Source organism: Rhinolophus sinicus, linkage group LG16 (genome assembly GCF_036562045.2).
Source record: "Rhinolophus sinicus isolate RSC01 linkage group LG16, ASM3656204v1, whole genome shotgun sequence".
Taxonomy (NCBI): domain Eukaryota; kingdom Metazoa; phylum Chordata; class Mammalia; order Chiroptera; family Rhinolophidae; genus Rhinolophus; species Rhinolophus sinicus.
Window position 1 is genome coordinate 33,805,922 of NC_133765.1, and position 20,666 is coordinate 33,826,587.

The 20,666-nt window shown below is 48.4% G+C and overlaps 1 protein-coding gene across 4 annotated transcripts in view; it reads right to left on the reverse strand.

The window, feature by feature from the left end:
- Window positions 1–20,666, reverse strand: part of CAMKK2 (calcium/calmodulin dependent protein kinase kinase 2) — a 46,963-nt gene that overhangs the window by 23,472 nt on the left and 2,825 nt on the right. For all 4 annotated transcript variants that reach the window (XM_074321760.1, XM_074321759.1, XM_074321758.1 and 1 more), the window contains exons 2-6: window positions 8,500–9,008; window positions 4,968–5,015; window positions 4,174–4,227; window positions 3,390–3,441; window positions 1,212–1,345 (exon numbers count right to left, since the gene is read on the reverse strand). In XM_074321760.1, coding sequence (XP_074177861.1) covers window positions 1,212–1,345; window positions 3,390–3,441; window positions 4,174–4,227; window positions 4,968–5,015; window positions 8,500–8,943 — 732 coding nt within the window. In that variant the 5' untranslated portion in view covers window positions 8,944–9,008. The remainder of the gene's footprint in view (window positions 1–1,211; window positions 1,346–3,389; window positions 3,442–4,173; window positions 4,228–4,967; window positions 5,016–8,499; window positions 9,009–20,666) is intronic.

The window sequence follows — 20,666 nt, forward strand, 5'->3', positions numbered from 1 at the left end:
TACCAAAGGCGGGGATGTACCCCCCCAAAAGAGGCCCCCAGGCCTTTACACATGTTGTTCCTTCCCACGATGCCCTTCCCCATCTTCCCCATCCGAGGAACAACCAGACTATCTCAAACATCACTTCCCCTGAGAAGCCCTTCCCAGCTCCTTCAGGCCGAGCTGGCTGCTCCCACTTCATACTCCTAGAGCACTCTGAACACGAACACGTGTCCATAAAGTCCTTTATCGCACAGGGGGGTTTACAAGTCTTTGTCATCAAGACCGGAGGTGCTCCAAATGCGGTCCCGGGGCTTCGGGGAGCCCCTAAGATGCTTTCAGGGTCCACGAGGTCAAAACTATTTTCACTCTAAAACTAAGACAATATTTGCCTTTTTCACTCGCGTTCTCTACTAGTGTGGTTTTCCAGAAACCACAATGACATGTGATGTCACAACAGGCTGAACGCAGGAGCAGATATGACAATCCAGCCATCTTCTATGAAACCAGATATTAACGACAAAACTATGCAAAAATGTAAAACTACGCCACTCTTCTCACTACATCTTTTGTTTCAGAAAATAGTTATTTTTCATAAAAAGATATCACTTATGCCAACATAAATATTATTGTTTTAAATGCACTAATAATTTTTAGATTTCTCCATTTTAAATTATAAAGTGACAAATATTAATAAACGTAACCCACGTAAGCTCTTTGGGGTCTTCGATAAATTTTAAGAGCATAAATGAGTCCTGAAACCAGAAAGTCTGAGAACTGACGATCAAGAGCGGTGGTTGGCAAACCACAGCACACAGACCAGATCCAGGCCTCCACCTGTTTTTGTAAATAAAGTTTTATCAGGACACTGCCACACCCATTTGTTTACATGTGTGTGGCTGCTTTTGTGCTACAACTACACGTGTGCATTAAAAAGAAAACCAGCTCCAAAGAGACAGAAATGGGGGAAGGGCTGCCTCAGTACCCCACTGAGCCTCAATTCCTTCATCTGTAAAATAGGAGTGATAAATAGTCTCAGGGAGGGGTGAGGGTTAGTGAAATAACAGGAGTGAAGGAGCCTGGAGCAATTAACCACCACTCAGTCCTGCAGTCAGCGGTCTGATGCCGGGTGGTTCTCCCTGGAAACCAGTGGTGTGGCGTTTGGGTAATAACAGAGCCAGAGCCCGACCACCATCAGCCTCCCCCCACCCCCTCCAGGTCCCCCACCTCACCTCCACTAGCTTCACCACGTTGGGGTGGTCCAGCTTCTTGAGGATGGCAATTTCCTGGTACACCTGCTCAATGGGGCCCCTGGGCTGGATGCAGCCTCCTGGGGCTGGCCGGGTGCCTCGGGGTGGGGGGCGACCTAAAGGAGACACAAACCATCTCAGGGTCAGGGTAAAGAGACTTTCTCCTGCAAAGGGTTTGTAGTGGCTGATGCCTCCAGGGGCTTTACACCACCTTCCCATCAGTCTCCTCTGCACTGAAAATCAGCGAGGCTGGAACCACAGTCCCCTTGCTCAGCCTTCTGTCAACCCCCTCCTTCCCATCCTATGCCCCAGGTCACAGTGAGTCAGGTCACCAAGGGGAAAAGAAGTCTGGGGTTTGACTTGGCAATCTCAACATCTCAGCGTTAGCCCACCACGTCTCCTCTCTGGGGATCAGTTTTCCCACTCCATAAGATGGACAAACACATTACTCCCTTCTCCTTAACTCATGGATATAGCAGAGATATAAAATGATGTCAGAAATAGAAAACTAAGTAAGAGTCAATGAGACAAAAAAAAAAAAAAAAAAAGACGATGCCAAAAAGAAAGGCAATCCGTGCATTGCTTGGCCTCGCAGAGGTTGAGTCAAAGGTCACAATGATGGAAAGGCCCACAGTTAAAACACGTATGATGTCACACACCATATGTAAGCGAGGATCTAAGTGGGATTAACAAAACTGGACGTAGACGTGATCAGCCTTGGAAAAGTAAGAGCAAAGGTGTAAGTGTCAGAAGTGGGCTATGAAAGGAGGGAGAAGTTCTAGGGAAAGGAGGCGGGGGCACTAACAGCCTCCTCCTACAAAGGGAGGAGTCAGGAGACACAGCTGCCGAAAGGCGGAGGGAAGTGACAAGTGTAGTAATAACAAAGGAGCTAAACATCACGGTATCATTTCATCACCTGGTTGGGAAAAGGAGGGAAAGTGTGGTTTAAGCAAAGCACGCAAAATCCTCCTGTCTTCAGAGGAAGTCAGAAGTCAATGTCCAACATCGATCAATCAAGAAATAATGGCACAAGATATCTATCTTGGCGTTCAGCTACGCAGGATACACCAGGGTCCTGGGGACAGGATGGGGCTTACATTTTTTTCTTGTCCACTTTCTCTTTTTTGGCCCCCAGCAATGCCAGCAGGGAGCTACGCTGGAGCAGCCTCCGATTTGCTCACCAGCAGGGCTATCATTTGGTCACGTGCTGTAATTACCAGCTCCGAAAAGAGTGAAAAGTGGGGGCTGCCTGGAGGGAGTGGGAGGACAGTGAGAACCTGTGGTTCTCCATTGTAAGCCCTCCTGTTCTTTGACTGCTTTTTTAGGTAGATATAATTCAAATACCTCATGGTACTTGTTTTAAATTCATCATCTTGAAATGTAGATATAATACAATGGCTTTTAGTACATTCACAAGGTTATGCAACCATCTCCACTTTCTTATCCAGAACATTTTCATGTCCTCCCCCATCCCCCAAAAAAGCCCATACCTGTTAGCAGTCTCCCCCACTCCTCTCACCTCCAGCCCCTGGAAACCACTAATCTGCTCTCTGTCTCCACAGATTTATGTATTCTAGACATTTCCTATAAGTAGAATCATATAATATGTGACTTTTTGTGTCTGGCTTCCTTCATTTAACATCATGATTTCAAGGCTCATCCCTGTTGTGGCATCTATCAGGGCTTCATTCCTTTTTAATGGCTGAATAACAGTCCACTGAATGGACAGACCAGCTTTCGTTTATCCATTCATCCACGGATGGACACTTGGGCTGTTTCCATCTTTTGGCTATTACGAATAATGCTGCTATGAGCATTTGTGTATAAGCTTTAGTGTGAACATGTGTTTTCAATTCTCTTAGGTATATATACCTAGGAGGAGAATTGCTAAGTCATATGATAACTCCATATTTAACTTTTTGAGGCACTGTCAAACTGTTTTTCTCCAATGGCTTGTTTGACTTGAAACCTATAATACTTTAAGAAATATTTTTTTTAATGAAAATGAATTTAAAAACCTCACTAGGACGCCCAGCACTGTCTTTGGGGTATCTAGCCAGGCGGGGCATTCTCTGCAGGGGACACCATTCAGTGGCATCTTCTCTGCCTTGCCCTAACGCCTGTCTAAGAACAAGGTCCCACCTGGCTCATCAAACTTACGTGGAAAACCCGCCTGTCGGATCAGCTTCTTTTTGGACAGCACCTTCATCGCCTGTGGGAGAGAAGACCCCACATCCCAGTTAAAGCAGGCAGGAGGGAGGAGGGCGAGTTCCTGCCACTCCTAGGCCTGCCTAAGCTCCTGGACCCCTGGCAGTTTTAGGACAATGCAGTGAACGCCTCGTCACCAGAGGGGGTCAGGCAACCACTTGCTGCATGGAGGCCGGACTTATGGAGTCCCTCCAGCTCTGAGGGTGCATCTGAGGGTCCAGGTCAGCTCTCCCAGCTGGGAGAACACAAGCCTTGAAACTCACTGCCACTGAATCAAGACACGAGTAAGCTGGAGTGATGGGCAGGGAGGGGTATGGCTGGCTGTTTCACACATGGAGAAACTGAGGTTCAACAGTTAGGTCACTTGCCCAAAGTCACGCAGGTGGCACACGGGAGAGCCCACAGTGGACTGACTCCAAAGCCTCAGCAATAAGGGCCATTTGGCTCACTACCGCCTGGTTCTCGGTAGGAGAATGTAGAACTGGTAGCCCAGAGTAAGGCTATCTAAGATGTTTGCTCAGTTTCTTTATGCATTCATTCTTCCTCAGCCATCACTTTACTCATTTCCCCACCTGTAAAATGGGAATATCACTTCCTTCCAAATGCACAAAATGAATGTGACCTAAGAATAAAATAAGACAACAGCTAAGAAAACCTTCCAGGAAGCTGAGTGCTGGAAAGAAGTCATTTTCTTTGGACAAGGACGGGAGCGGGGAGGGGGGGTGTGGGTACTCACATAGTAGGTATTGTCATTTTCATTGTAGGCCAACTTGACCACGCCATAGGAGCCCTAGATAAAGGGAGATGACCATGACATTCTATCCAGAGTTATGGTCTGCAAAATGAGGACCCTAATACAGAGGCTGCAAACGGGCAGACCATGGGCCAAATCGGCCCTGCAATTGTATTTCGTTGGATCTATAGTTTTTAGAAAGTTTGCATTAGTTGCCAACATTTAAAAGCGGAAAGCTTGGATATAAAAATCCAGATTCGCAACCTCTTTTGGAAAAATCGGAAGATCTGACCATATGGAACCATAATCATTTCCATGTTCCAGTTTGCCACAGACCTCACTTCTCTCTACGGATACCCTGCCTGCTTCATTCACAAGCACTCATTTCCAGGGGAGTCCACACCACTCCCTGCTGTCTTAGCCCTAGCATGCTGTGCTCACTGATGTTACTCTCTCGCTCTCTACTGGCAAGCAAGCCTTTGACTCCTGCAAAGCACTGACCATTGGCTGAGACAAAAGCAAAAATGGATGTGGGAGTGCCTTATGGGGAAAAACCAACACTAATGGGGGTGGATATAACTATCATCCTAGTGATACGGGACTTACCTGGGGGCTTTCAGTCCTTCTGCAGAAATACATTAATATTATGATGTAAAAACAAAACAAATGGGCCATTGATCACAAAACTCCACCCTAACCTTGCCTTCAAAGACTCCTCTCCCACTCCCAGCTCTAGCAGGCTCCCCTCCCCAGCCCCCGTTACATGTGGAAACCAGCCTGGCTCCTAGGACACTTACCTTTCCAATTTCATCCTTCAGTGTGTACTGATTCAGCTGTACACAATCCTGGAAAGTAAGTAGAGACACACATAGGACATGAATTGTAAGTTTGCAGCTAGATAGAATTTGCACAAATGAAACAAACACTTGTAAACAGGACCTAAATCATGAAAGAACACATTCCCAGCTCCCCAGAAGCAACTCTCCAGGGGGACCGCTGGCCCCTCTCCAGGGGGACCGCTGTCCCAACCTCTAACAGCAGTTTTATATGTCGTAAAAATGTAATCAAACAGTGTACACACTTTTAATACCCATTTTTAAAAGGTTGTCCCCACCGATAAAAAGTTAATTTTGAATTAAACATGTAATCCATGATTATGCTGCCCTGTAAAAACAAAGTGATCCAATAAGAGACAATCTATGTGACCTTGGGACAAACAAAGGTTTCTTAGATAATACACAAAAAAGTACAAAACATCAAAGGAAACAAATGATAAACTGGACTTCATCAAAATTAAAACTTTTGCACTACTAAGAAAATGAAAGGCAAGCCACAGACTGAAAGAAACTATTTGCGACACATGTATCAAACAAAGGACTGGTATCCAGAATATATCAAGAAATCTTACCACTCATTAATAAGAAGACAACGTAATTTAAAAAATGGGCAAAAGATCTGAAAAGACTTTCTCCAAAGAAGATACAAATGATCAATGAGCCATGAAAAGGTCCTCAACATCCTTAATCATGGGGAAATGCAAATTAAAACCACACCCATGAGATTAGCTGAAACCCTTGATGTGGTCAGAAGGTAGGGTGTGTGGAACCTTCATACACCACTGGTGGGTATTTAAACTGGTGCAGCCTCTTAGGAAAACAAGTTGGCAGTTTCTTAACAAACACCTACCATATGACCCAGTCATTCTACTCCTAGGTATTTACCCAAGAGAAATGAAAATACGTGTCCAGGCAAAGACTTATATACAAATAAATGTTCCTAACAGCTTTATCTGTAAAAGTCAAACTGGAAACAACCCAAATGTCCATCAGTGGGTAAATGGATAAACGAGCTGGGGCATATCTGAACAATGGAGTACTATTTTGCAATAAAAAGAAAGGAACTGCTGGTATATGGAAAAATCTCAATCATTTTACCGTGAAAGAAGCTACAAAAGAGTGCGTCCTAAACGATTCCACTTACATAAAATCCAAGAACTTGCAAACTAATCTATAATGATAACAAGCAGGCCAGAGTACCTGGGAATGGGGGTGTGGGGGGACAGACGTGTTGCTGGGTGTGCTGGAAAAGTCTGTGATGGGGAGATGGTTTTACAGATGTACACATACGTCAAAACTGATCCTATCATACACTTGAAATATGTGCAGTTTATTTTATTTCAATTACACCTCAATATAGTTAGGGGGAAATGCTAAGTGATACAAGAAGTAAAACAGGAAAGAAACATGACAGAAAACAGAACTTCGTAGTTTTGTTGACCATTGCCACTCCAATAAATTTTAATTAAAAAAAAACAAACAAAATAAAGACAGACCTTCGAATGTTGGCAGATTAGCCCAACATTTCCCTTGCACCTCCCACCCCAATCTAACCCTCTCCTCCCCAAACCTTGATATCAGTCTGGTGTATAAACTCCCAGGCCTTTTTCTATGTAAATGAACGCATACATGCACCAGTGTATTGCTTTGGAACGCGGTATGGGGAGGCATAAATGGTGTCACGCTAAATCATTTCTCAGCTTCCTTTCACTAGACACAGATAGTGTACACATGAGCTGCTGTCCAGCAGTCCATGGCTTACAGAGCCCTACCCTCACTGGTAGTCATTTTAGGTTGTTTCAGTGTTTCTCTGCAGTCTTGCTTTCATTTCCCTGAGTCCTGGAGGGATGGGGGTGGGGGGGACTGTCCTAAGGGGTCTCACTGCTTCCTAATCCAACCCCCACACAGGGCTGAATTCATCCTCCAAGAGTCCCCTCTGACCATGACAGCCCCAGCTCCCTGCTGCTTCTGGGGTCAAGTCCTGATTGCACAGCCCGGCCTTCCAAAGCCCTAGTGAAAGCTAGAGCCACAGCAGCCATCTTGAGACCATCAGGTTTTAAGGGCAAAAGCAACAAAAGAAGCACCACTCCAATCCCTAATGCCTAGTTTTACATGATAAATAAGCCTTGTTTTACATGATAAATAAGCCTTATTGTTTAAAGCCATTGTTTTGGGGGGCAGGGGTCTCTTTTTCTAAATTGACTCAGTTCTAACTGCTATAAACCTACACTCTCCTCCATCCCTGTTGCCACAGTGCTCCTGACTGCCCTCCCCCCACCCACATCACACCATTTACCTCTGGGCCTTTGCACATGCTGTACCCTCCCCCTGCAGTGAACTTTTCTATGTGTAGCCATCTCCAACTGTGAAAGTTCTACCTGGACTTCCAAATGTAGTTAAATATCAGACACTTTAGAAAACCATTCCTGATTTCCTGGCTTCTCCCAAATAAGTTCATTCATTCCGTCAACAAATATTTTCCAGCTCCTACTATGGGCAGGCACAGTGCAAGGTGCTGGGGACACAGTGGTAGCCAAGGCTATTCCTACGGAGCTTACATTGCCACTGGGAAGAGATGGGCGATAAGCAACTAAACAAACACACAAGATGATCAGATGGTGATGACCGTCATGATGAGCAGGGCATCAGGACAGACAGGGCCTGGGGCTCAGGGCTGCTTAGGAGAGGGTAGGTCGAGAGACCTTTTGGAGGAGGTGACCTTTGAGTTCACAAGTGGACGTCAGATGGAGGTGACCTTGCAAAGATGGGAGAGGTTCCAAGCAGAGGGACAGCAAAGACACAGGCCTAAGAGGGAATGAGCGTGGGTATCTGAGGTGTGTAAGGAAGTGGATGGATGGAGCTCTGTGACCCGGCAGCAGAAACGTCAGCAACGGGGCGGCAGAAGGGGCGGGGGCAGATCATGCAGGGCCCTGTGAACCGCGTCAGGGTCTGGGTTCTAATCTACCCCCAGCTTACTGAAAGGATCACATGAGAAATGCCCTCCCAGGGCTGAGCGCAGTGCCTGCTGCAGGCACACACTTGGCTACAGGGGTCAGTCATGCTGCTAAACGGTGAGGCCTCTGTGACCCGCCATCCCCATTTCAGAGCCCCCCACATACACACAACTTCCACCTGCTGGCACCTGCATCTCTCTGCTAGAGCCTCTCTCTGGTCCCAGAGTTGCCTTGCCCTCAGTCAGGGCAAGTCACCCATCCCCAGCAGCCCTCACCTGACACAGCCAGGAGTTGGAGGAAAAGTCCCAACTCCCTCCGCCTCAGGTGAGATAACTCGAAGACTTAACCTGTACTACCTGTCTCTGCCAGACAGACAGGGCCCCAGTTGGCCACCGTGGTAACCCACTCCATGACTGCACCTTTCCGTTGACTTCCCTTCCCTCGTGCTCACCTCCCTGGCCTCGGTTTCCTGGGGTCACCTCCCAAAGAGCCCGCCTAACACGGGGAGACCCTGGCCGAGCTCCCGCCTGCTCACGCACCTGCATACCAGTGATGGAGACGTGGTGGGACTCCACCGTGGGCCGCCGGGGCAGCCGCGGCGAGGACTGAGGGGAGGCGACGGGCGAGGAGGGCTGGACCGAGTGGAGGCAGCGTCCGTTCGCGTCCAGCTGCGACCGCTCCTGTAGAGACAGCTTGCGACTGGAGAGGTGGGGCCGGGCCTGGGACCCGGCGTCCAGGGCGACCTCCGGACCATCCGTCTCCAGGGGCGGGGCCAGGGCCAGGCCGCCGTCCACAGCGCCACCCGACTCACACTCGGAGACCACGATGAAGGACTCCATGCCCAGGCGGATGCTCAGGGACGAGAGACCCCGTAGGGCCTCGCACGGCTTCTGGCCTTCGCTGCTGCTGCCACCCCCGCCCCCCAGTTCATCCTGGGGGGCGGCCCGGCCACTGCTGGGCTGGCTAGAGGCGCATGATGACATGGTGCATGCGCCAACCTCAGCCAACACGGACACGCGGAGGCATTGCCATCCGGCAGCGGCGCCACCTGCAGAGAGAGGAGGAGTCAGCAAACCCCACCCTGGGTGCGCGGCCAGGGATGGGGTCCTCTCCCGTGGGCCCAGGCTGGGGCCTCATTCCTGCCTCGGGATGACACCCTAAACAAATCTTGCAAAACATGTGCTATGCTTTTAGTCCACACAGAAGAGCATACTCCATATTTTCTAATTTTAAAAGCCCCTCCTCACATATAAAACAAGAATTCCAAGTTCCATTCCAGTGAGAACCAATATGAGAAAAGCCCAAAACAGAGCACACATGCCTCCTAGAGAGGCCACAGCTACTTGCAGCTCAAGCCAATTGCTGCTAAGCAGGGATCTGGGCCTCCTACTACCTGGTTGTCCCTTTTTTTTCTTTTTCCTCAAGAAAAGCCCTTGGGGTGGCCCGTTAACTGAGAGCGTGGTGCTAATAACATCAAGGTTGCCGGTTCCATCCCGAATAGGCCCCTGTGAGCTGCGCCTTCCTTAAAAAAAGAGAGAGAGAGAGAGAGAGAGAGAGAGAGAGAGAGAGAGAGAGAGAGAGAGAGAAGCCCTAAACCCAGGACGTTCAATGAGATGTCTTGATCGCCTCTTGTTCATTAGCAATTATTTCAAATACTTTTGACAGCTGGGCAGGCCCAATGAAACCCTTCTGCGTGGCGGCCACTGGGCTGCACCACTTCACCATGGCAATGATTCAGACAGCACTTCAGTTTACAAAACATCTTCCACACATCTGCATAATCCCACAAGCACCCTAGGTTGTTGGTTTGCTATTATACCCCCATTCTATAAGTGGGGGAACTGATGCTTGACAGAAGGAAAGTGATTTGTCCAAGGTCTAATGCAAAGCCTCAACTGAGAAGTGGGGTCAGGGGTCACATGGGAGGAAGGGCAGGCGCGCCCAGAGGGTGTGAGCCAGGACACTTCCTGTTGTCTGAAGAGCCAGGCGTGACACCTCTATCTAAAGTTTCCCTAGTTCAGCCAGCCCCCAGCTGGTGCCTACCAGATGTAAAGCAAATGTGAGGTCAAAAACGCTCTATCAAATACCTTGTTGGGGCCTCAAAAAATTAAACAGGGAGTTACCCTATGACCTAGCAATTCTGTTCCTAGGTATATACCTAAATAGCATCACCCACAACGGCCAAAAGGGGAAACAAGCTCCGCATCCGCCAACAGAAGAATGGATAAGCAAAACCCGGTCGAGCCACACGGTGGAATATGATTCCGGCCTAAAAGGAGTGAAGCGCTGGCATGTGCCACAATCTAGATGAACCTCGAAAACATCATGCTGAGTGAAGGAAGCCGGACCCAAAAGGTCACATCTGTATGATCCTAGTTATACAAATTTCTAGAATAGGCAAGTCCATAGCCAGGAAGTAGATGAGTGGTTTCCCAGGACTGAGGAGGTGCTGGGCAGAACAGGAGTGACGGCTAATGCGGACAGCGTCTCCTTTTGGGGTGACAAAAATGTTCTGGAACGAGATAAAGAGGGTAGTTGCATGACACTGTGAGTGTGCTAAATGCCACTGAATTGTATATTTTTAAATGGTTGATTTTATGTTACGTGAATTTAAAAAAAAAAGATTGACACACACCCTTAGACTGTCAATTCCTTCCGTCTCTCAGACACAATGTTCAATTTTGGTTCATGTATTTGACAAATTCTTCGGAACAAATGTCACAGGTGCCACTGGAATTCAGGGAGACCATCTGCAGATGTGTACGGTGGCAGCTTCGTGCCAATCACCCACATCACCAAGGTGCCAGGAAAACGGTACATGCTGAGTAGAGGGATTTCATGAGTAAATAAAATCATCTCTTGATGATAATGGGTGGCAGTGAGGGGACAGAGAGAAAGGTATAGAAGGGAGCAGAAAGCCAGTGCTCCCTGGAGAAACTGGATGAGGGACACAGAAAGGCCACTTGCCCTCTTGGGACAGACCTGCAAGAAGTATTTATGGAACAATCTGGACAATGACGTAGATAGATGAGGTTCCTGCTCCCGTGGAGCACGGAAATACCAATGGACAGGCATTAAAGAAATAACCACAGCATTCCGGCCCGGATACAGGCACAATTTATGAATACAGTTCATGGTGAAAGAACACCACAAAATCCAATCATGTGACAAGACGCTCAGCCTCAGTTATAGTAAGAGAAGTACACATTCAAACTACAATGAAATGGTTTGGTGGGTCCTCAAAAAGTTAAATGCAGACTTACCACATGACCCAGCAATTTCTCTCCTAAGTACGAGTATATACCCAAAAGAATTGAAAGCAGGGTTTCAAACAGATATATACATATACCCATGTTCACAGCAGCATTATTCGCAATAGCCAAAAGGTGCAAACAACCCCAGTATCTATCAACTGATGACAGATAAACAGAATGTGATCTATCCATACAGTGGACTATTTAGCCATAAAAAGGAATGATGTTCTAACACGTGCTACAACTTGAGAACATGCTAAGTCAAACGAGCCAGACATTAAAGGACAAATATTCTGTGATTTCACTTACATGAGGTACCTAAAACAGGCAAATTCAGAGACAGAAAGCAGAATAGAGGTTACCCGGGGCTGGCAGAGAGGGAGACTAGGAAATAATTATTTAAGGGGTACGGAGTTTCTGTTTGGGGTGATGAAAAAGTTCTGGAAATAGTGGTGATGGTTGCACAACATGTGAATTTAACTAATGTCACTGAATCATACACTTAAAAATGGTTGAAATTGTCAATTTTGTGTTATGCACATATTACCAAAATGAATACAAATAACAGTAAAACTCCAGTGAAAACCACTGTTTTCAACTATCAGATAGGCAAAGACAAAAAAATGTAATAAAAACACTGTTTAGGGGAGGCAACGAGGAATAGGAATTGGTACCATCCTTACGAAGGGAAATTCACCAATATCTAGCAAAATCGCAAATGCAAGGATTTTTGACTTGGCAACTCCGCACCTGAGTATTTATCCTACGAATAACCTCACACATGTAAAAAATGATGTACATACAAGATTATCTGGTTTGAAAGGACCATCCGTAGGGGACTGAGTAAATAAAATGAGGTGCATGCATCCCAGGAGAAAAACCATGCATTTATTTTCAAAGAGGTGACGCTATACTTCCTAATATGAATTAGCTCCAAGACGCATGGCTACATGGAAAAAACACCAAAGCATTAATTAAGCACCAGGATGTTGCTTGCTATTGGCGGAGGGGGAAGGCCGTGTCTGTGTACATAAATGCATGTACACAGCATATTTCTGGAAAGGTACACAGGAAAGTGGTAACAGTGGCCTCAAGAGGTAAGAACTGGTTTGCAGAAGTTGGGGGACAGGGTAGGAGGGACTTACGTTTCACTGTATTTACTTTTACTTCAAAAGTAAAAATTCAGAAATGAATTTTTTAAAAGAAAGATCACTGTCGCCACAATAGTTGGGGTGAGAGGCAGGGGAGGGAGCAGTGGGTCCATCTCCTGTTCCTCTACCCCACCCTTACCGTATCTGAGAAAGAAATCACTAGCTGTGTCCCTGTCTTGGCTTCAGTATCAGTGAAAGAATACAACCCACTTCAACGTTCTCTGTGGCCCCAGCTGCTGTTACTTTACACATCCCTCTTACGGTCCTTCTCTCGGGAGGGGAAAAGCAGGGCCCCTGAAGTTCGACTGCTTGGGCCTGCCATGGACAAGTGACTTAGCCTCTCTCGGGCTCAGTTTTCTTATCTATAAAATGGGCGCTCACCGATAGTCACGAGGATTTTATTAAATGAGCTAAGCACTCAATATTCAGTCTGGTACATGGTTAAGTGCTCAAAAAGGTATTCTTTCCACAAATACCTGTTGAATGCCTACTGCCTGCCAGGCTGTGTTCCAGAATGTCGCTATGAGGTGCTGATGGCCAAGCAAGCCAGCTAGCTCTTGGGTAGGTTCCAGAGCCCTGGCCATGTGGACCTGCCTCCCCCAAGGCTGGGGAGCAACTCCACTGGCCAGTCTTCCCTCCCACAGCCACCTCTGACAGGGCTGCAAAGTTCCTGAAAAGAAAACAAGTCTGGCAGCACCTGAGAAAGTTAATGGAGAATTTCTTTTTCTTGCCAAAAGAAAAACAATTGCTTATTGATCTCCACTCCAGGCCAAGGACACCAAGCCATCCGCCTCCTGCAGAGCTGCTTTTAATCAGTCTCCTTGACAAGCTGGCATCTGGCCAGGCCTTGGCCCTTAAGGTCTGGAGGAGGGTAGGGAGGAGATATGCACAGGCTGAGCCTGAGATGGGTGCCTCTGTGCAGTGGGGGCAGGCGCCGTCAGGTCTCAGACAAGAGAGCTCAGACCTCAAGGCCACCTGGAGGCCGCTGGTCTGCGGTGGGGCCTGGCAGGAATGGCCAGTCAGTCTGAGGAGTAAGTTCTGCCACTGTCCCCTGTACAGTCCAAGCCAATGTTCTGACAGGTTGTGGGGTCACATACCCTACAAAGTCACAGGCCCTAGAAGGATTTGATGAAACCTATCAACACTCTTACCAAGAGGAAAAAATTGTACAGGACAATGGTTTGCATAATAACAGCAGTAGTTAACATCCGACTGAGCACTTAGGCACCAAGCACAGCTAACTGCTCTGCCTGGGTCATTTAATCTTCACAGGCCCTCTTCGGGGAAGGCTAAGGCTAAGCATTCGATTTCGATTTCAGGGCCCCAGAGTAAGAGGACCTTTCTGCAAAGAAGCCTGGGTTTGACAAAATGCCAAGAGCCCTCTCCCCTGAGCCTCCAGCTCCAGCCCTGGGTCCTTCCTGGCCCCGAAAGCCTCCCCCATGGCCCTTGGCTGGCAACCCCGAGATTGCCTCTGCTCTCACAGGGCAGCTCAACGGAGCCAGCAGACCCTTCCTGGAGCAGATGGACTGGGGCTTAGGGCCAGGATGAAAGGAAACGTTCCTTCCTCTGGCAGGAAGCCAAGTGGCACAGGTCTCTAGGAAACACGTCCCCATTTCCTGGGAGCCGTTTCCAGCCCGTGCCTGCTCACCCAATTACGCGCCACCACGGGAGCTGCAGCATGCCAGGGACGTGCCCGGCCTGAGACACACATTGTGCAGTTGTGCAGGGTCCCGTGAGGTCCCAGGCACCAAGGAACAACAAAGGGGCCCCAAACAGCTGCAAGGATCCTGCCAAGGCCGGGAGGTCGTCCTTGGCCAGCCACATTCTCTCTCATGTGGGGAAACTGAGGTCCTCAAGGAAATTCTCTCACCTATGTGTTCTTTCAAGTAATTTCTGAGGACCTACCATGTGCTGGATAAACAAAACAGACATGATTTCTTAAAAGTAGGCACACAAGTGACTCTACAAGCACAATGGGGGAGGAAACCAGGATGAGATCAAAGAGAACAGAGGGCGCACTTTAGATCTGAAGGTAAGGGAGGAGGCTTCATGTGGGGAAATTATACTTAGGTTGAGAGCTCCAAGGTAGAGTAGGTGGGCAGGAGTAGGGGGCAGGAAGTTGTTCCAGCTGAGGAAATAGCTTCTGAGAAGGGCCTGTGGCAGGAAAGAGGTGGGAGATTGACTGGAGGGAACAGAAAGAAGGCCCCTGGGACTGCCAGCGTGAGCAGAGGCAGGGAGCGGGCAGGAGGGGCCAGAGTGCAAGAGCTTTGCAGGCAGCTAATGGAGAGTGGCAGGGGCATCCCTGGGCAAAGCCACAGAGACCCCACTCAGCGCCTGTTAGGAGTTGAATTGTGACCCCCCCAAAAAAAAAAGATGTTACAGTCCTCACCCCAGGCCCTCAGAAAGTGGCCTGATTTAGAAAGAGGGTCTTTACGGATCTAATCAAGTTAGAATGAGATCAGTAGAGTGGGTCCTAATCCAATACGACTGGTGTCCTTATCAAAAGGAAAAATTCTGACAGAGACCCGCACGCGGGGAGAACGCCCTGAGAATGGGAAAGCAGAGGCCGGCTGCTGCACCTACAAGGCAGGGAACGCTACAGCCTGCCCGCCAGCCACAGAAGCCGGGGGAGGGGCCTAGAGCAGATTCTCCCTCACGGCCAGAAGGAACCAACCCTGCTGACACCTTGACCTTGGACTTCTGGCCTCTAGAACTGAGAGACAATCCATTTCTGCTGTTTAAGCCCCCCAGCTGGTGGTCCTTTGTCTCGGCAACCCTAGCAAACTAACACAGCTCCCCACCCAACCAGCGAGGCTGGCTGCCTCAGAGGCCATGATTCCAAAGGAGTTTCCCAGAGCTTGACGGGGAGACGTGGGAGCCCAGTGGGACCAGCCGCAGCGCTGAGGTTTGACACCAGCTGGAATAGTCCAAATTCAGGACCGTGGCCCAGCCAAGCCATCTTATCAGATTCAGTGACACCAACTCTTACAACCGTCTCTCCTGGAACACTCTTGCCTCTGGAGGCCCTGAACCTGACGGTCTCCCCATCGACAAAAGCCGTCCCTTGGCAGATGGCGGAGGATGAGCTCTGGTTTCCGAGTGCGCAGACCCCATCCTCATCACAGTTCTTAAAGCAAAACGATGGCAAACGGTGATCTCAGGTGACATCTGGTCACCAGTGTATTTTGCTTGGCCTACACTGTGTTTAAAAACCATCAGAAGAAGATGCCAACATTTCAGAGCTGGGAGATTTCAGATTGAAATCAAAATTTCCAGTCTCTTCAAGAACTGGACACGGATAGCACTGGGCCTGTAGTCTCTCCTGAAAACAACTCGCTGCATCTTTGGACCGCACGCCACCGTCCCCACCACACCCCCTTGCCTACCCAACACCAGGACACACTGAGCATCAAGGACAGGTTGAGTGCCAGCTCACATGCCCGCCCCTTTTTCACACCTCACGGCCTGTCTCACCCCTACCAGGCCCTACTCCGAGATGCATTAGATGTTAGTGCTAAAAAGAGCACACATCCGTGGTCACCTGCTCCAGCCATTTCATTTCACCAATGAGAAAATGAAGGCTCCAAAAGATTTACTGATTTGCCCAAGGTCACACTGCAGTTCTAGGCAGAGCTAAAATTGGTCTGAGTTTTTCAGGAAGGGACTGAAAATTCCATGTAGTCTTGCAATGGCCACGTACTGTGTCCTGAATAAAGTCCAGGCTGGAACAAAATCTCTAACAAAGGAAAGCATATAGCCATTCCTCTGGCTTCGTGAGACGGCCTCCTGTGTGAGAGGCGAGAGAGTGAAGGCAGGGTCTTACAGGGCTCAGAAAGAAATGCACAGGATTTGGACATGGAAACACTGATTTGACTTAACTTATAAGAGCCACAGCTTGGCCTTTCTTGTTTATCGCTAAACTCCAGGACCTAGAACTTTCTAGTATACTACTGGCACTCAGTAAACATTGGCTAGAGGTCACTGTTTATTTCACTCATTCCAAGGCCATTCAAAAGTCAGAAGCTGTCTTTAGCTCACCTAGAATCTATACTCCTTTAGTGTGATAACAGGCTGATTTGTATCTGGGAACCCGTCTTCCCGTGTGAAAGGTGATTCCACGGAGCTGTCTGCACCATCCGCTTCAGAGGTCCCCACAGGACGCAAGGCTGGTCAACTGGGCATCAACTGCTCGGTCAAGTGACTGAGTCAAGAGTAGATGTGTGACCCAAGTAGTCTACCAAGCCTTACTCTAAAATTCTGTTGAAGTATTAGGAAAAAACAATGTCTCTTTCTGTGGAACTTAAAGCTACGAGGATATACCATGTTTCCATGAAAATAAGACCAGGTTTTATATTAATTTTTGCTCCAAAGACCCATTAGGGCTTATGTTCAGGGGATGTCATCCTGAAAAATCACGTTAGGGCTTATTTTCCAGTTAGGTCTTATTTTCAGGGAAACACGGTACTTATAGAGTTATCAGGGGCTGGGGAGAACCCTGCTTTAGAATGAAGTCAAGAGAGACAGAAGAGTGGCAACAGATGGGGAAGAACTGAGATTGAAGGCATTGTTTTGCACCTGGATCCAGCCATGCCTGAAGCCCAGTGACCCCAGGAGTTTTGAACTACAAGAGTCAATAAACTCACTTTTGTTTAAATGAGTTTGCCATTGGTTTTCTGTCGCTTCCAACCAAGCATCCTGACTAACAGATGGCACAGGGCAGAGTGACAGAAAAATCTTCTCCACTAATCTCCCTGCCAGATAGTCCCTACACCATAAGGCTCCCAACCAGGCCGACAGGCCAGGCACCTGCAAGTCCCCTGGCTACCCAGAAAGCCTTCACCTTGACAGCCAGGCAGAAACCAGAACTTCCAAAGTCCCTCTCTTGCTCTCTTTTTTTAAATCTTAAAGAAAAAAAATCAAGGATGGGGAAAGGCTGATGAACAAGACAGTGAAGGGAAGAAACTAACCAACCAGCATTTTCAACACAAGAATTGCATCATTGCAGCAGCAGCCTTGGTAGTTTTAAGTGCAGTGACAGTGAGGGTTAGCCTTCTTTCATGCCTGTCAAGTGCCAGGCACGGTTCTAAGCACTTTGCGTGTATCATTTCATTTAATCATCACAACAACGTTAGGACTTAGGTACTGTGATCATGCTTATTTCCCGGGTGAGGAAACTGAGGCACAGAGAGTCTGAGCAACTTGCCCACAGTCACACAGTGCTTTGGGAGAGCACAGGTGGGTTTTAATGTACAGGAAAACACAAACATTTGTTATCTCTAATCCCACCATGCTAACTGAACTCTTTTCCTCTTCCCCTCCAAATCTGATCCCTAGGCATCCCTTTTCACAAAATGAAAGAGTGATGTAACTCCAGTATCATTTCACATCCTTGCTTACTTGTGTCCTAAGAATTTGCACACACTCTGTCACGTGGCTTTCACAATCAGCGCAGGAGGGCTGCAGATGGAGTAACTGAGACCCAGGGAGGTGAGATGAACTCTCCAAGGCAGCCCAGCAGGTTCCAGGATAGGCCGGAAGGAGAACCAGGTGCCCTGACCCCTGCAGCCTGTGTTCTCTGCGGCCCTGGCCACTTACGGAGCAAGAAAAGCTCAGCCATCTGAAGACACTAGGCAGTTACTGTACAGTCAGTGATGGACAGCGCGGCCCCAATCACACAGCCAGGTAGCTAAAGCCAGGTGAGCGCTGGTGGCCCCACTTTGAAGAGTGAGGAAGTGCAAATGCGTGGGTGGGGTGGGGGTGGGGGCATTTGGAAAAGGGAGGTAGGAACCATCTTACTTCCTCTTCTCCCACTGAATCCCTCCCAATCTTTCACTGAACAAACCCAAGGAAGAAGCAGGGGAAAAACTGGCATTGCAACTTGTAATGAAAAGAAAAAGACTCTGCCTCTACAATTCTGCAGCTTAGCAAACCGGGGGGGGGGGGGGGGGGGGCATCCCCACATCTATAGGCACCCTGCCCGGCCCACCCACAGCCCTCCTCCTACCCTCTTCTCTGCTGGCTTGGAGGTGATGCTAAATCTAGCTCCCTCCCTCCCCAGCCTCCAGCACAAAGCAACCACAGGCAGGGGCAAAGAGGGGCTGGGAGCGGGCTCTGGGGACCCAACCCTGTCCCCCACACCTGCACCCAGGCGGGGGGTGGGAGAACTGTCTGGGATGAATCCAAATGAAATCTTTTCGCCAGAGGAACTGAAGGCAAAATGCCCAAGTACCTTTACGGCAGCATAGGGAGGTACCATTTCCTCGACACCCTGCCCCTGACACAAACCACTGGTTCCCCATTCAAACTTCTCCAGCAGAGGCTTCTCTCTGATACCACCCCCAACGCCCCTTCCCGCCCCCACTCACTTCCTACCTTGTGTCCAGGCCGCCCCCCAACCCCCATTTCCTTAGGGGACAGGATGCAATTAGCATTTTTCTCTCTCCTACAGCCATCTCTCAACTATTTACAGGAGCCACCAGGATAAAAAGAGACAACTTAAAAATAGTTTCCCAACAGCTTTCAGGATGGGGTGGGGTGGGGCACCACGGACTCTTGGAATTTTTTTTCTCTCCTTTTCAAAAGGGAAAATTGCTAGACTCATTTATCTTTTCCAAAGCGTTCCCCAACAGTTCACAGACCGCTTGCCTGGGAGTTCCTCAGGGGAATGGACCAATCCCCCACACCCTCAGTTCCCAGGGCAGGGCTTGTCACCAGCCCCCAAAAAGTGTGGATTCAGTGAAAGCTCGTCAGGGTGCCAGAGCCAGAGCTAAGTAATACGGGCGCCCTGCTCTGCCCTCTTTCCATCACCTCCTGGGCCTCCTTCCAGCCTTCCAAAAACACGAGCCAGTCAACAAAACTTTGGCTTTTCTCTGTGCTTAAAATGTTTCATAATTGAATAAAAAGAATTCAGGGGCAACTACAAACACGACTGAAATGGAAAACATCAGGGGCTAAAATAATTCCTTCCCCATTTTGGTTACTAACATCCCCCAGCAGGGATTGCCAGAGCTGGGGTTTTCCCTATGAAGTCTCACCAAACTCACCTCCTTTTAAAATATTTTCTTTTCTTTTTTTTCAGTTTGGTTAAGGAAGGGATCCAAGCATTCAAACTCATTTTTCAGAGAGCAAAACCATTTGGAAATTATTTCCACGCCATAACCTCCTGGAGAAGGCGGAGTCCACACGCTGAGAAAATGGGGTATCCTTTATCAGCAAGCGAAGGCCAAGGGAGACTCAAGAACTCAGCATTGCAAGGCCTGTCAGGAAATCCTACAGATCCCAGGGGACCAGAGCCTTGATTTTCTCATCCATAAAATGGAGCCACCACAGCCTACCTAGAGGGTAGCTGTACAGTCATTCTCTATATGAAAGTGCCCAGCACACAGCATGGCTCACAGTCAATGCTCTGAAAAGACCCTGTTCTCCTTTCTGTGCTCCACCTCCCCCAGCGGTCAAATGGGAGCGGTTGAGGGGCACCTGAGTCCTTGGTGGGCATTCCTGGCAAAGCTATCAGGAGAGACCGGAGCTGACTGCATGCCTGGCCACAGGGTTAGGGCACCATCTGCCTGGTGAGGCTTTCTTTGCTTTGTGGATTTACTTACCTGGAAAAAGTCTCACAAAATATACACTGCTGAAATCACATGGGGACCTACATTTAACAAATCATGGTGTCTGAAGAGAATGGAACTGCATGGGATCAAGATTTTCGCTGAAGATCACACCTGTACTGCTTGTGCATGGCCCTGGGGGGGAGGGGCTTAGAAGGGAGCTAGGGTTCTTGCATAGAAGTAGGTGAGGGTGAAATTAAGGGAGTCCCGAAAACCTTGTTCTGGAAAGCTGATCCCCCACTGATTTTAGAGAACCTTTCTTCCATCACCCTCTTCCTGCAAATGGAGTGACAAAATAATGTTTCATGCCCAGAGGTTTATTGATTGGCGGTTGCAGAGGCAGAGGAATGGATAAAGTGACCTTAAGAAGCCCTTACGATGGAAACAACCCAAGTGCCAATCAACAAATTAATGGATAAACAAAATGTGGTCCATCCACACAAAGGAATATTACTCAGCCTTAAAAAGGAAGCACTGATATATTCTACAACATGGATGAACCTTGTAAATACTATGCTCGATGGAAGAAGCCAGACACAAAAGGTCCCATATTATTAATAGCCTGAAAGAAGAAAAGTCCATTCCACAAGGGAAATGTCATTTCCTCAACCTCCACAAAAGAAGCCAGAGAAGTGAGGGTGAAGACCGCTGCAGAGCCATGGAGCCAGGCCCCTCTAACTGGGTCCAAAGGGAG